Here is an 11,665-nt window from a genome sequence, read left to right on the forward strand (position 1 = left end):
GGATGGGGCTCTAGAAAAATCATCACTTAATTTTCGTTACTTAACACAGCGCCCCAGGCATTTTGCCACCCCATCTATAATTATGCCACTGGTATAAACCTATTAGGATTCCTAGTTATTTATTCTTTGTTAACAAGTTTCTGTAAGTGAGTAAGTGTTGTGCAAGTTCTCGTCGGGAGCGGGGAAGGATTACCGCGATGCATAGTATCTGCCGAGTTGTACTCAGGTTGAATGGTCATGATACCAGAGGTACTTTGAGAGAGGTGGTTTTTCCTTGCATGGGAAACTATGTTACTTTTGTTTATATGCGATAGTTCTCCCCTTACATCTGTTTGGTCCGTCAAATATATAGACACGTCGTCTTCGCCGGCGAAGACGATGTCTGGGATATCTGACGTCACCCGGATGCGGGCATTTTAACTCACGATAGCGGGGGCGCTTGGATTGGTACACAGTCCAAGCGCCCCCGAGATCGTGAGTCAAGAGGTAAGCCAGTCAGATCATGATCGAGATCGTGAGTCAATCAGATATCAAGCCAAAACACCCTACCAGAACGGCTCTCTAAGCCGAGGTCCGAATCTCAGAGGAGACGTCCTTAGAGAGTCGTTCCGTCCATCTATCTATTCTGCCTCTGCCTTTGGGCGCAAACCTCCTGGTGACGCCGCTGAACTCCCATTGAGGAGCCTACGGCACTACACAATCAGATAGTTACAAAAACGAAAAATTACCTGCCAAAAAAAACAAGTGTAGTGTAGTATTTAAATAAATTTTCTTTCATTTCGTATCCACTTTGTATACGACATCCTAATTCACGTGAGGCGCGCTTTGTTGGCGTCACGCTCGGCTCGGGCAGGGAGAATGTTTGCGCAAGCTGTTAAAAAGCCCGCCCTCGTACGGGGGCGCCCAATTAGGGCGGCGACGCTGCTGATTGGGCGTAATCGTGTTAGCATCGGAGACAAACATCCCGCGCCTTGCCGTGCGCCAGGGCCGGCGGCAGCGGCAGACAGACTGCAATCTCGGCACTTTTCCGACTACGGGAGATTCACTGACTCTTAGTTAAGTAGTAGACTCCTAGTTATCCACTCATAAAAACTGTCAGTACTAATCACAGACGTGTTTTGTAGAGGTAATGAGTGATTATATGCCATCCTTTTTCTTTTTACTACACGTAATATACGTTAGAACACGATAGAGACGTCTCTACAACGAAATAAAGTATGTTTTCTGTGATAAAGGCTAAAATAAACAACGATTACGTCACTCGACTCCAGAAGTCGAGTCAACATATAGGCAAAAAACGGAGATCGATTCCTGGAGTCGCTATTGCTCTGGATCACGAGAATCCCGAGGTCTGGGTCGGGTTTTGATATACTGAGCTTTTCTTTCTTCCAAGAATGATTGAGCAAAAATTATCTGTCCGAGAGTGTTGGTGGTACTACACCTCCGTGTTAGCATCGGAGACAAACGTCCCGCGCCTTGTTTGGCACCAGCCCCTGTAACCAAGTGGCAAGGCGATTCTCTTTCTACGATCTCAAACGCTTCAAAAACTAGAAAAATGTATCGGAATGACATCTATCGACAGGTCACGTGATCAAGATCTGTCATTCCCATACAATTTTCTAGTTTTCGAAGCGTTTGCGACCGTAGAAAGAGAATCGTCGTGCCCCTTGGCTACACTACAGGGGTAGGTCCGGCAGCAGGGGCAGACATACTGCAATCTCGGCGCTTTTTCGACTACGGGAGATTCACTGACTTGTCGTTAGGTAGCTAGTTATCACAATATAATCTCTGTTTCGTTGGTCCAGTGGTTATATTGCTTTGGATCACGAGAATCCCGAGGTCGACTTCTAGGTTGGGCTTTGATAATCTGAGCTTTTCTTTCTTCCAAGAATGTTTGAGTAAAAATCATCTGTACCTACAACACTTCTGTGCCTCGGAGAGCACGTTAATAAACGACGCCCTAACGATGTAGGTAGTTATTTTTTACCGGGACTGAGAGGTTTTTTTACATTAGTATATTAGGTAGATATTGTCTACAATGTCGAGTTGTGTGTACAAGTGGAATAACTATATTTACATGAATACATGCATAATCTAAGTAAACACAAAATTGTGCATGTGAGCACTCAGTGGAGTAGCTAAATTCGGTCACTTTTTGCGGTGATTTTGTAGGTACGTAACATATCTGTAGTATAAAATATCATTGGGTATTACGATCTTACTGGCGCAATTGGTAGTGTTGTGGTTCTCAACACAATGGTTCTAGTCTAGATTTTCAGCTCAGTGGGCCTAGTGGCAGGTTGATACTGTGATGATCTCGTTAACGTAAACGCAAATTTCTAAGGAATGGAAACAGCGCCATCTTGTGGCACAACTGCACAACTGTTACAATTATATAAAAAACCTGCCTACATACAAACAATCTTCTTGTTTTAGTACTGCAGGCATATACCCTATTAAGCGTAGGAATCGTCAGAGGTATAGGTAGAATCTTAGATACATAAATAATAGGGTAGAATAAACTTGTAAGTACCTCTTCCAAGTAAGCCTACTTCCATCTATGACTGGATGGTCATGATTTATATTTATTTAGCCGTTTGTGATGGTCACGTTACTTCAGTGTCCATGGTGTCCAGTGATCAGCTGGTGATCTCACAGTCAATTATATTATCAAAATCATTGTTTTTTTAGAGTATTTTCTTCCAAAAATATAAGTGATTTCTGAACTATTATGTCAAAGTGAATGTCATTTGTCAATTGTCATTGTCAATCTCCATGTCAACTGTCTTGAAATAAAGTCAAATGTCAATAACATTTGATTATTTTGAAATCCGAATATCGAAATTCGAAAATGTCCTCGAACAACAAGTTTCTAGTAGTACAATAAAACTAAACTGTATTTTATTTTAATATGTCTAACAATGTATAATTTAGTATGTATTTCAATAGCCTAAAAGCTTCTACGACAATTATGGCCCATGTACTGGTGAAAATATAATTTTCATCAAAATTCTCGTTTTAATGATTACATAAATCATTAGGTACCGCTTAATTATAATTGTATACCTTTTTTTATCTCAAACTAGCCATACTACCATGTTAACATAATATTAAATATCTTAGGACAGGGTAAACGTGTGAGTGCAACTTTATTTATTTATTCTTCTTCATGTGTAACTCATGATGTCTATGAATTATGCTTTCGGATTTTCATTATTTCTACTCGTTCTTGTGGCCCTAAATATTTATTTTTTCTACACCCTTAACACTGTGGGAGCAAGGTCTCCTAAATTCAATGTGCCAAGTATGAAGTTAGATTTAACCTCTAGTGTTTTTAAAGACATTTACGATTATCTGAACTATTTGCCCAGTAATTACAAAATCAAAAATCCTAAATTTCTACCTATACAGAACAATCTTTTAGCATCATTCAATTCTAGTCACAATATTAATAATCAAGATGTGTGGAGTGAAACAGAGAATGTAAGTAAACTTTTATATTTAAGTACTAACTCATATTTAGAGTCGACTTGAAATCCCACTAACCACTACTTCTAATATACTCAGAGGCACAATTAATCGCCCTCTTTAATATGACGCGAGTAAATTAATGTGGGTGGTTAATTGTGCCTCTGAGTATAGTAAAAGCTAGTATCTTTAACAAGCGATCATATCACCTGCAAAACCAAGAACTCCCTGATGAATGAGCTTGCCATACCCTATTATGACTTTGTTATTCTATTATTTTATTAATTGTTTTGATTTCCAGTGGAGTAGTGAAGAGTCCTTGTTTCCTCACACAAATGGTGCTCCTGGTAGAATATTACAAGCCATACAAACCTCACAGATAGCATTGGTTGACAATGCCCCTAAAGGAACACAATTGAAGCTATTGTTGCTACTTGAAGTGAGTTTGCCACCACATATTTCCAACCTTGGTTGCCTGTCTGTCAGTTTTCTACAAAATAATAGAGTATACCCAGGAATCTTCATATTTTTATCATAGAGCGGCCAGGCATCGCAGATATTTGCTCCAAGTTTATGTCCCATGAACTCTTATGAAGCATTTTGTCGCTCTATTAATGCTTTGCATTGTAAAGTTAAGGAATGTTTGTTTAATAGATCCCGTTTTCCCTGCCACTTTCAACAATGGTATCATCAAGAAGTGAGCACCTTAAGCATGCGCTAGGTTTCATAACGGGCTGTATCATCATTTACCATTAGGCATCATTGGAACCAAGCTATGCCTACAGTGTAGAATTAAAAATAATCTTTATATTATCTGAATAATGTAAAAACTACCAAGCCACATATAACTAACTTTGAAGAAGAGAGTTGTAATTTTTTTTAAAAGAAGATTGGATTTGGCAATAGAGCCGGATTAAAAAGGTTCAAGGCTCTCGCAAGTTTGTATCAAAGTCCTTCATTTTTTATGCTACAAACTTGAAATTTGGTAGAGAAGTGATTTATAGTTGGTAGACGCCCATTTCAAACCAATTTTGCAGCATGACCGGATCAAGGAGGTCTAATGGCTCTCGCAAGTTTGTATGAAAGTCCTTAATTTTTCATGCTACAAACTTGAATTTTGATGTGGAGGGAGGTCCGTTACAAACTAATTTTGCGACAGTGTCGGATTAGGCCGCCTGTCCACCAAAGCCGAGGGAGAAAGCGTAGCGATGAAACGGACTAAACTAATGCGGAGCGGAATTGCGTACTGTCGAAAACGTACGTGCGTACTGTTTTTAAACTATAATAGCTCGCAAGTTCCTGTCCACTTAAGAGGAGCGGAGATTTTGTGCAATCCTATTGGTTAATATTTCTCCGTTTCTCGGCTCAGCTGCCTCGCCCCGCTTCGGTGGCCTCGCAGCCTTAAGGAGGTCTTAAGGCTCACATGTTTAGTAAATAATTTTTGTGCAATCTCAATAACCACTTGACGTGGAAAGATGAAATGAATATGAAGTCGCACGTTTTACTACCATAATGGGCGTCCCACAGGATTTGATTTTGGGTCCTTTTCTATTCTTAGCGTACATAAACGATTTACGACACAATGGTTACATTGTGTGATAAAAACATTTACTTAGTCGAGGTTATTACACCATTGATGACTTCCTTAATGATAAAAGTGCTTGGACGCCATTGGATGAGCATCCACCTTCACACAGGAAGTAAAACTATAAGAAATTGGAATGATGAATGAGAAATTGAATTTTAAATTATAATACTGTATTTATAAACTTAACTGTTGAGTTTCTTGCTGGCTCTTCTCAGCAGAACCTGCCTTCCGAACCGGTGGTTTTCTTTACAAATAGTCAACTGACATATCAAAATTGCTTGTAAACTGAGCCTTAACTTACCTTATCAGCCGATAGACGTCCATCCATTGCTGGACATAGGCCTCTTGCATGGACCTTCAAGCACAACTATCTCAGCGGCTCCCTGCAACCCGCTTGATATCATCGGTCCACCTAGGTCGACCAACACTGCGCTTTCCGATGCTTGGTCGCCATTCCAGCACCTTCGGACCCCAACGTCCATCGGCACTTCGAACTATGTGGCATGCTCATTGCCACTTCAGCTTCGCGACTTGCTGAGCTATGTCAGTGACTTTGGTTCGTCTGCGGATCTCCTCATTCCTGAATCGATCACGCAGAGAAACTCGTATAGCTCGCTCCATCGCCCGCTGAGTGACTTTGAGTCGTCTAATAAGGCCCATAGTCAGCGACCAACCTAAACTGAAGGAAATTACATACAATAAACAACTAAGAAGTTCAAAAAAAACTTCATAAATGGGTATGGTAAGAGAAGGCTGGAATATATTGTTCCAACAATCTTTAACAATTTTCCGGATACGGGAAAGAATCTTCTAAAAGATTCTAATATACTCACGAAAGTTCATAAGCGGAAACTTAAGAATTATTTTTTGGGACAGCCTGTGTAGCGTCGCAGCACCGGTTCACTCACACTTTTATTTAACTACCCTATAATGAGTATTCTTGGTATTTATCCTCTTCTGTTTGTTAATTACTTTTGTTCCTAAATATTGTATTATATAATAATATACCTGTGCACGGTCAAACCAACTGTGGTTTATGTTGCACTATGGTTAAGCTTAATTTAAATGTGTTTTTTGTTGAATAATAAATAAATAAATAAGTATCTAATCCTAGCAACACGCACAGGTCGAAGACTTTTGTCTTCAAGCACTGAGGAATTTCGGACGAAGAGATTCTGATAACTAAGCCTACTAATAGATTTCTGTTAACTAAGCCTACTTGAAATAAATCGGTTAGATTCGCTTGATATCAAAACCATACCCTATAAAAAATGATTGTACTAACAAACTAGATGAAGATATCTTTACATTTTCAGGGTAAGCAAAAGATATATTTTAAGCCCAAGCGTTACGACTTGGACCATGTAATCATTGGGAACATCTATGGAGGATTCGATCGCCACAACTCTGAAGTGTTTGCCTATTACTTAGCAATGGTGTTGAACTTTAGATGGATCCCACCTTCAGTTATAAGACGCATACATATACATAAGGACATAATGCCGGTTGCTACTGCAGGGTTAAAACGGACTATGGTAAAAAATGGTAAACTAACTCAAAGATTAAAATTTGACAATCTTAAAACTAAATTAATCATTTAATCTATACTTCTATACTAATATTATAAATGCAAGAGTAAGTCTGTCTGTCTGTTAACTTTTCACGGCTAAACGGCTGAACCGATCGAGATGAATTTTGGTAAAATGGGACCTTGTAGCATAACATAAGGTACTTTTTGACCGTAAAATAATAAAAGGGGGTGAAATAGGGGTTGAAAGTTTGTATGAAAATTCAGTTACAATGTTTTTGAAAATTTATTCATTAATCATGAAAAAAATCGAAATATCTGATTCAAGAATTTTTAAAATCCAACACTTAAAATGGTAAAATAGGGGTTGAAAGTTTACATTGATTTCCACGTGGATGAAGTCGCGGGTGTCCGCAAATATTAAAATTCCAAATTAGACCTTCGTTAATTAAACTACTAACTTTATGTAAGCAAAAAATTAAACTAAATATGTTATTTAAATCTAAATGAATAATTAACTAAATTTAGCATTAAAATAATCCAGATTTATTCAAATTCTTAGTATTCAAATTTTTAGTACTTAATAAAACAAGTTTTTGAGTCTTAATTATTGTTTTATATAAAATTGCTGTGATTATGTTATATGAACAGGAAAATTATTAATTATCTACCATGTCAAGATAATGTCATTACTTATTATGAAAAATATATTATATTATAATTAAAATAAAATAAACCTTAATTACAATTTTAAAATATTAATTACCATGTTTATACTATCATTATTTATTAGCTTTCAAAAACTTAATAATTTCAGAGAGTGGCTCACTGTGCATCTATGGCAAATGCTTTTACTGTAAAGTAAATGAAACTGTATGTCCTGACAGTAAAGGTGAAATTGAAGGAGCAGCGATCCTATATTTGGACAGACAGTTTAAAATACACAAGTCACCCTGGAAAAGGTCTTACAGCACCAAAAAAATGGAATGGGAAACTGATAATGACTTTTGTAAGTAAGTAGGTATATTTTTTTTATGTTTTACTTTAAAGTACATTTTTTTTTATCTTTCAGATGTTGTTATCTATACACAAGTTTACAAATAGTCTTCATGTCACAATTATTATTATATGTACTTGTTAGTGATGATAAACATGATTATAATATACCTGATCTGCAAGCTAATTTACTAACTTTGGCGTATATTAGACTATACTCTTGCTCTTTGATAACACTCCCATGATATGCGGGCGACGGGCGGAAAAACTGCGCGGGTGTGAAATCGTGCGTGCGGGGAAGTGACGTGCATCAGTCGTGGGTTTTTCATTCATCGCTACACGCACCCCGCCCCGCGCGTAACATCGTTAGTGTTAGGAACGAAGTTGCCAAGCTATTTAATTTTTGACATGATTAACAATAAATATTTGTAATATACCATGTTTACTATTGGATCGAAAATTACTGAATCTTATCAATGTGAATGATTTAATTATTTTATTATTATTATTATAGCGTCTTATCTTTTTAGGAAAGTAAAAGGAGCATTAAGTACAAAGAGGTTACTCAATTTGATAGATGTCGCTATTTTCGATTTTCTGATTCAAAATGGCGACAGACATCGTTATGAAGTGTACAAGGATCAAATCGTATTACTGGACAACGGGAAAGGGCTGGGAAATGCTATGGTCGACGAGTTAGATATTTTAGCACCACTCTACCAATGTTGTATGTAAGTTTATAAAATACTAGCCTGTGATAAAATATAGCATATCATTTACAAATAACGTGGCTTTCTAGTGGTTAAAGAATTTTCTAAATTGGTTCAGTATATCAAGAGATTGCCCCATACAATACGACTAACTTTACCTCTCTATAATACTATAAATTGGCAAGTTCGTTGATGCTACTCCCATGATATGCGGGGGAAAGATCGATTATCGGGGGGGAAAGACTGCGCGGGTGTGAAATCGTGCGTGCGGGGAAGTAAGATGCAACAGTCGTCGGATTTTCATTCATCGCTATACGCCCCCTGGCCCGCGCGGAACATCGGGAGTGATATGAATACGAATAGAATAGAATACGAATACGAAAGAATTTGCCAAGCTATTGTATACGAGTAGATACTCGAAAGCCGCGTGTCACAGTTGGTAGAAGCACACCTGGAAAATATTTGTGTGATGAGCATAGATGTCTCCATTGTATGGGTGTGTTATACATTATTATAAGTACATATTAATCTATACTAATATTATAAAGAGGTAAAGTTTGTAAGTTTGTAAGTTTGTCACATTTTTTAAATGGGGTAATCTTCGGAACTACTGGTCCGATTTCAAAAACTCTTTCACCAGTAGAATGCTACATTATCGGGGAGTGCTATAGGCTATATTTTATATTGGTATCATATAAATTAGCCGAGTTATCACAGTTTTTGTCATACAGGTCGGACTGAAAATCCTCTTAAACAGACTTATTCGCATGCGCTGCCTTAACTATTGTGTAAAATTGAAATTAATGTATGGAGACTTTATGTATCTTAAAAAGTTCTACAAAAAAGTCCGCGACATCATATATCTATCTTCTATATATTAGCAGATATAGTACCTTTTGTGTTTTAAAAATTATTAATTTTATATACTTAGGTTTACGTCATTATTTATACAACTTAACTTTAATCCTTATTAAAATAAATTATTTAATAATCACAAGGATATTATGGAGATAAGATTTGCCCTTTACAGTATGTTAATTACTTAAATAGTTTCGGAGATAATACAAAATTTCTAAAAGACGCAGAAATTCCGCTATATGACGCCCGGCGCTTTCATTTACGTAGTTCCCGTTCCCGTGTGAATATGGGGATCAAACACTCGCAAATAACGTAGCTTTCTATTGGTAAAACAATTTTCCAAATCGGTCCAGTAGATCCAGAGATTACCTCCTACAACCACACGAACTTTACCTCTTTATATTATTAGCATAGAAGTCTCTATTTCTCTTGGTCATACCACCACTCTCGAAGGACTGGACCGATTTTGCTAAGGGTAAGTAAGTAAGGAGTAAGATAGAGAAGTTACAGGGTAGGGTAGGGTACGGGTAGGGAAGCGTAGGGCTAGTGTCGGGGAAGGGTAGGTTTAGGGCCGGGTTTAGGGTAGTGGTAGGGTAGAGGTAGGGTAGTGGCAGGGTAGAGGTACGGGTAGGATAAGGAAGTGATAGGGTAGGGGTAGGATAGGCGTGAGATAGGGGTACGGGTGGGATAGGTGTAGGAAAGGGATAGGGTACGGGGAGGGTAGGGGTAGGATGGGGGTAGGGTGTAGGTAAGGTAGGGGTAGGGTAGGGGTAGGGTAGGGGTAGGTTTGGGGTATGGTAGGGGTAGGGTAGATGTAGGGGTTGGGTAGGGTAGGGTTGTGGTAGTGGTAGGGTAGGGTAGGGGTAGTAGTAAAGTTGTCATCGAAATTTACGCGGACGAAGTCGCGGGCGTCCGCTAGTATACTTATATAAATGTACATTAATTACATCTACTTTGAGACGAGATAGTAATGTGAGTATTGTCTGGATATATTTATTTTAATTAAGTGTAAAATTTTTTAATCAGCCAAAAAGGATAAAGCAAAAATACAAAATCATCATTTTCATCATTATTAAAGTCGCTCATCTGGCGTCATTTATAGGAAAAAGCAGAAAGAATAAATAGTTTTGTTGCAAATACAATTTATTATTACAATTTTGTTTTGGTACCTATATCGATAGCCCGCCAACCTTCATTGGAGCAGCGTTGTAGGCCATATACCCCCCTCTATTCTATAGGGAGTAAGGCCTGGCCCTGAAGTAGGCCGTAAAAAGTCATGATGATATCATCATGACTTTTTACGGCCTACTAATAAACAACTTTTTTTTCAGACTATCAACTTCAACTTGGCAGAAATTAGAAATGCTTTCTGGGGGTAGTTTAACAGAAACAATAAAAAAATTAGGCGCCCTTAGAAATGACAAGTTGGCGACAGAAGAACATTTTAAAGCTGTGGAACGAAGATTACTGAAAGTGTTTGCCACTGTACAGTATTGTATTGGTAAACATGGAAGATCGAAAGTGTTTCAAAATGGATTATTTTAGTTTTATACACCTTAATATATAAACAAAAATATAAATACATGGTGATTTTTAGAGGTTGATCTCTCGCGGCGCAATAAGGTTATTTCTCGGGTTTTACTATCAACTGAGGACCTTAATATTAGAGTCATAAGATCCACAATTGTTCGGCAAATATTAAATGCTTACAAACTTATTTCTTATCATCAAGGACCATTTACTTTCACCCTGGATAATGTAAAATCTTACATGGCATCAATTATTTGCCTGTAAGCTCCTATGCATGACAGGGTTTTGGCAACACTACTGTACAATTAAATTTAAATCAAATCAAAACTTATATATTTCAATCAGGTTTTGTTTACAAGTACTTTTGAAACGTACATTATGTACCTAATGATTTGATGGTGATAATTAAACTCGAAAACTTGAAATTAAAGTTTAAAATATTATAGCAGACGCCCTGCGTAGTTCCCGTTCCCGTGGGAATAAACTATGTTATTCGCTGATAATCAAATGTTACCTCTTTATATTAGTATAGCTAAATAATTTATTCTAGACCGATTGTATCGTCAATATATAATCACTTCGCGGCGCGATCAACCATAAGAAAATCACCTTGTATGTGTATACAAGCATTTTGTACCTATTGTTAAAAATGACGGTTTTAGTGAGATAAAAATAGTAAGATTTGTCATATTTTGTGCCAGTGCCTAAGAGTAAAGTGGTAAAATTAATAACCAAGTGTAAAAATTTAGCTGAAGTTTTATTCTTATTATTTATTAATTTTAAGTAAATCCTTTTCAAATTAAATTTGAATTTATCCTCTCACCAAGATAGATAAGCCTGACCATGGCATCAAAAAATCCTTCAGGCAAATAGCTTTTCATAGGTAAACGAGAAGACTTTTTAGAGAACAGAATTCCCATGTATAAAGTCAAGAAGATACAGATCACCATGAGAAAATCAGAAGTCATATTATGAGGGTAGATACAA

General features: G+C 37.3%; 1 protein-coding gene across 2 annotated transcripts; it reads left to right on the forward strand.

Moving 5' to 3' along the window:
• The first annotated feature begins 2,778 nt into the window (after window positions 1-2,778).
• Window positions 2,779-11,426, forward strand: LOC112052088 (glycosaminoglycan xylosylkinase homolog). Of its 2 annotated transcripts, none has more exons than XM_024091017.2 (6): window positions 2,779-3,483; window positions 3,770-3,907; window positions 6,373-6,601; window positions 7,402-7,597; window positions 8,111-8,311; window positions 10,480-11,426. In XM_024091017.2, exons 1-6 carry the CDS (start codon window positions 3,181-3,183, stop codon window positions 10,691-10,693), a joined length of 1,281 nt encoding a protein of 426 aa, XP_023946785.2. In that variant the 5' UTR covers window positions 2,779-3,180; the 3' UTR covers window positions 10,694-11,426. The 2 variants fall into 2 exon arrangements, with proteins under 2 accessions (XP_023946785.2, XP_052747379.1); XM_052891419.1 differs by having other exon boundaries at window positions 8,111-8,307; window positions 10,480-10,619.
• Window positions 11,427-11,665: the final 239 nt, after the last annotated feature.

The sequence above is a fragment of the Bicyclus anynana genome, chromosome 1 (genome assembly GCF_947172395.1).
Source record: "Bicyclus anynana chromosome 1, ilBicAnyn1.1, whole genome shotgun sequence".
Lineage (NCBI taxonomy): Eukaryota > Metazoa > Arthropoda > Insecta > Lepidoptera > Nymphalidae > Bicyclus > Bicyclus anynana.

Bases quoted from the DNA above. Each gene is read 5' to 3' on its own strand.
- LOC112052088 (XM_024091017.2), top strand. From the start codon at position 3,181: ATGATGTCTATGAATTATGCTTTCGGATTTTCATTATTTCTACTCGTT. The intron at 3,484-3,769 runs GTAAGTAAACTT...TTTGATTTCCAG, and splicing joins TGTGGAGTGAAACAGAGAAT to TGGAGTAGTGAAGAGTCCTT. The intron at 3,908-6,372 runs GTGAGTTTGCCA...TTACATTTTCAG, and splicing joins AGCTATTGTTGCTACTTGAA to GGTAAGCAAAAGATATATTT.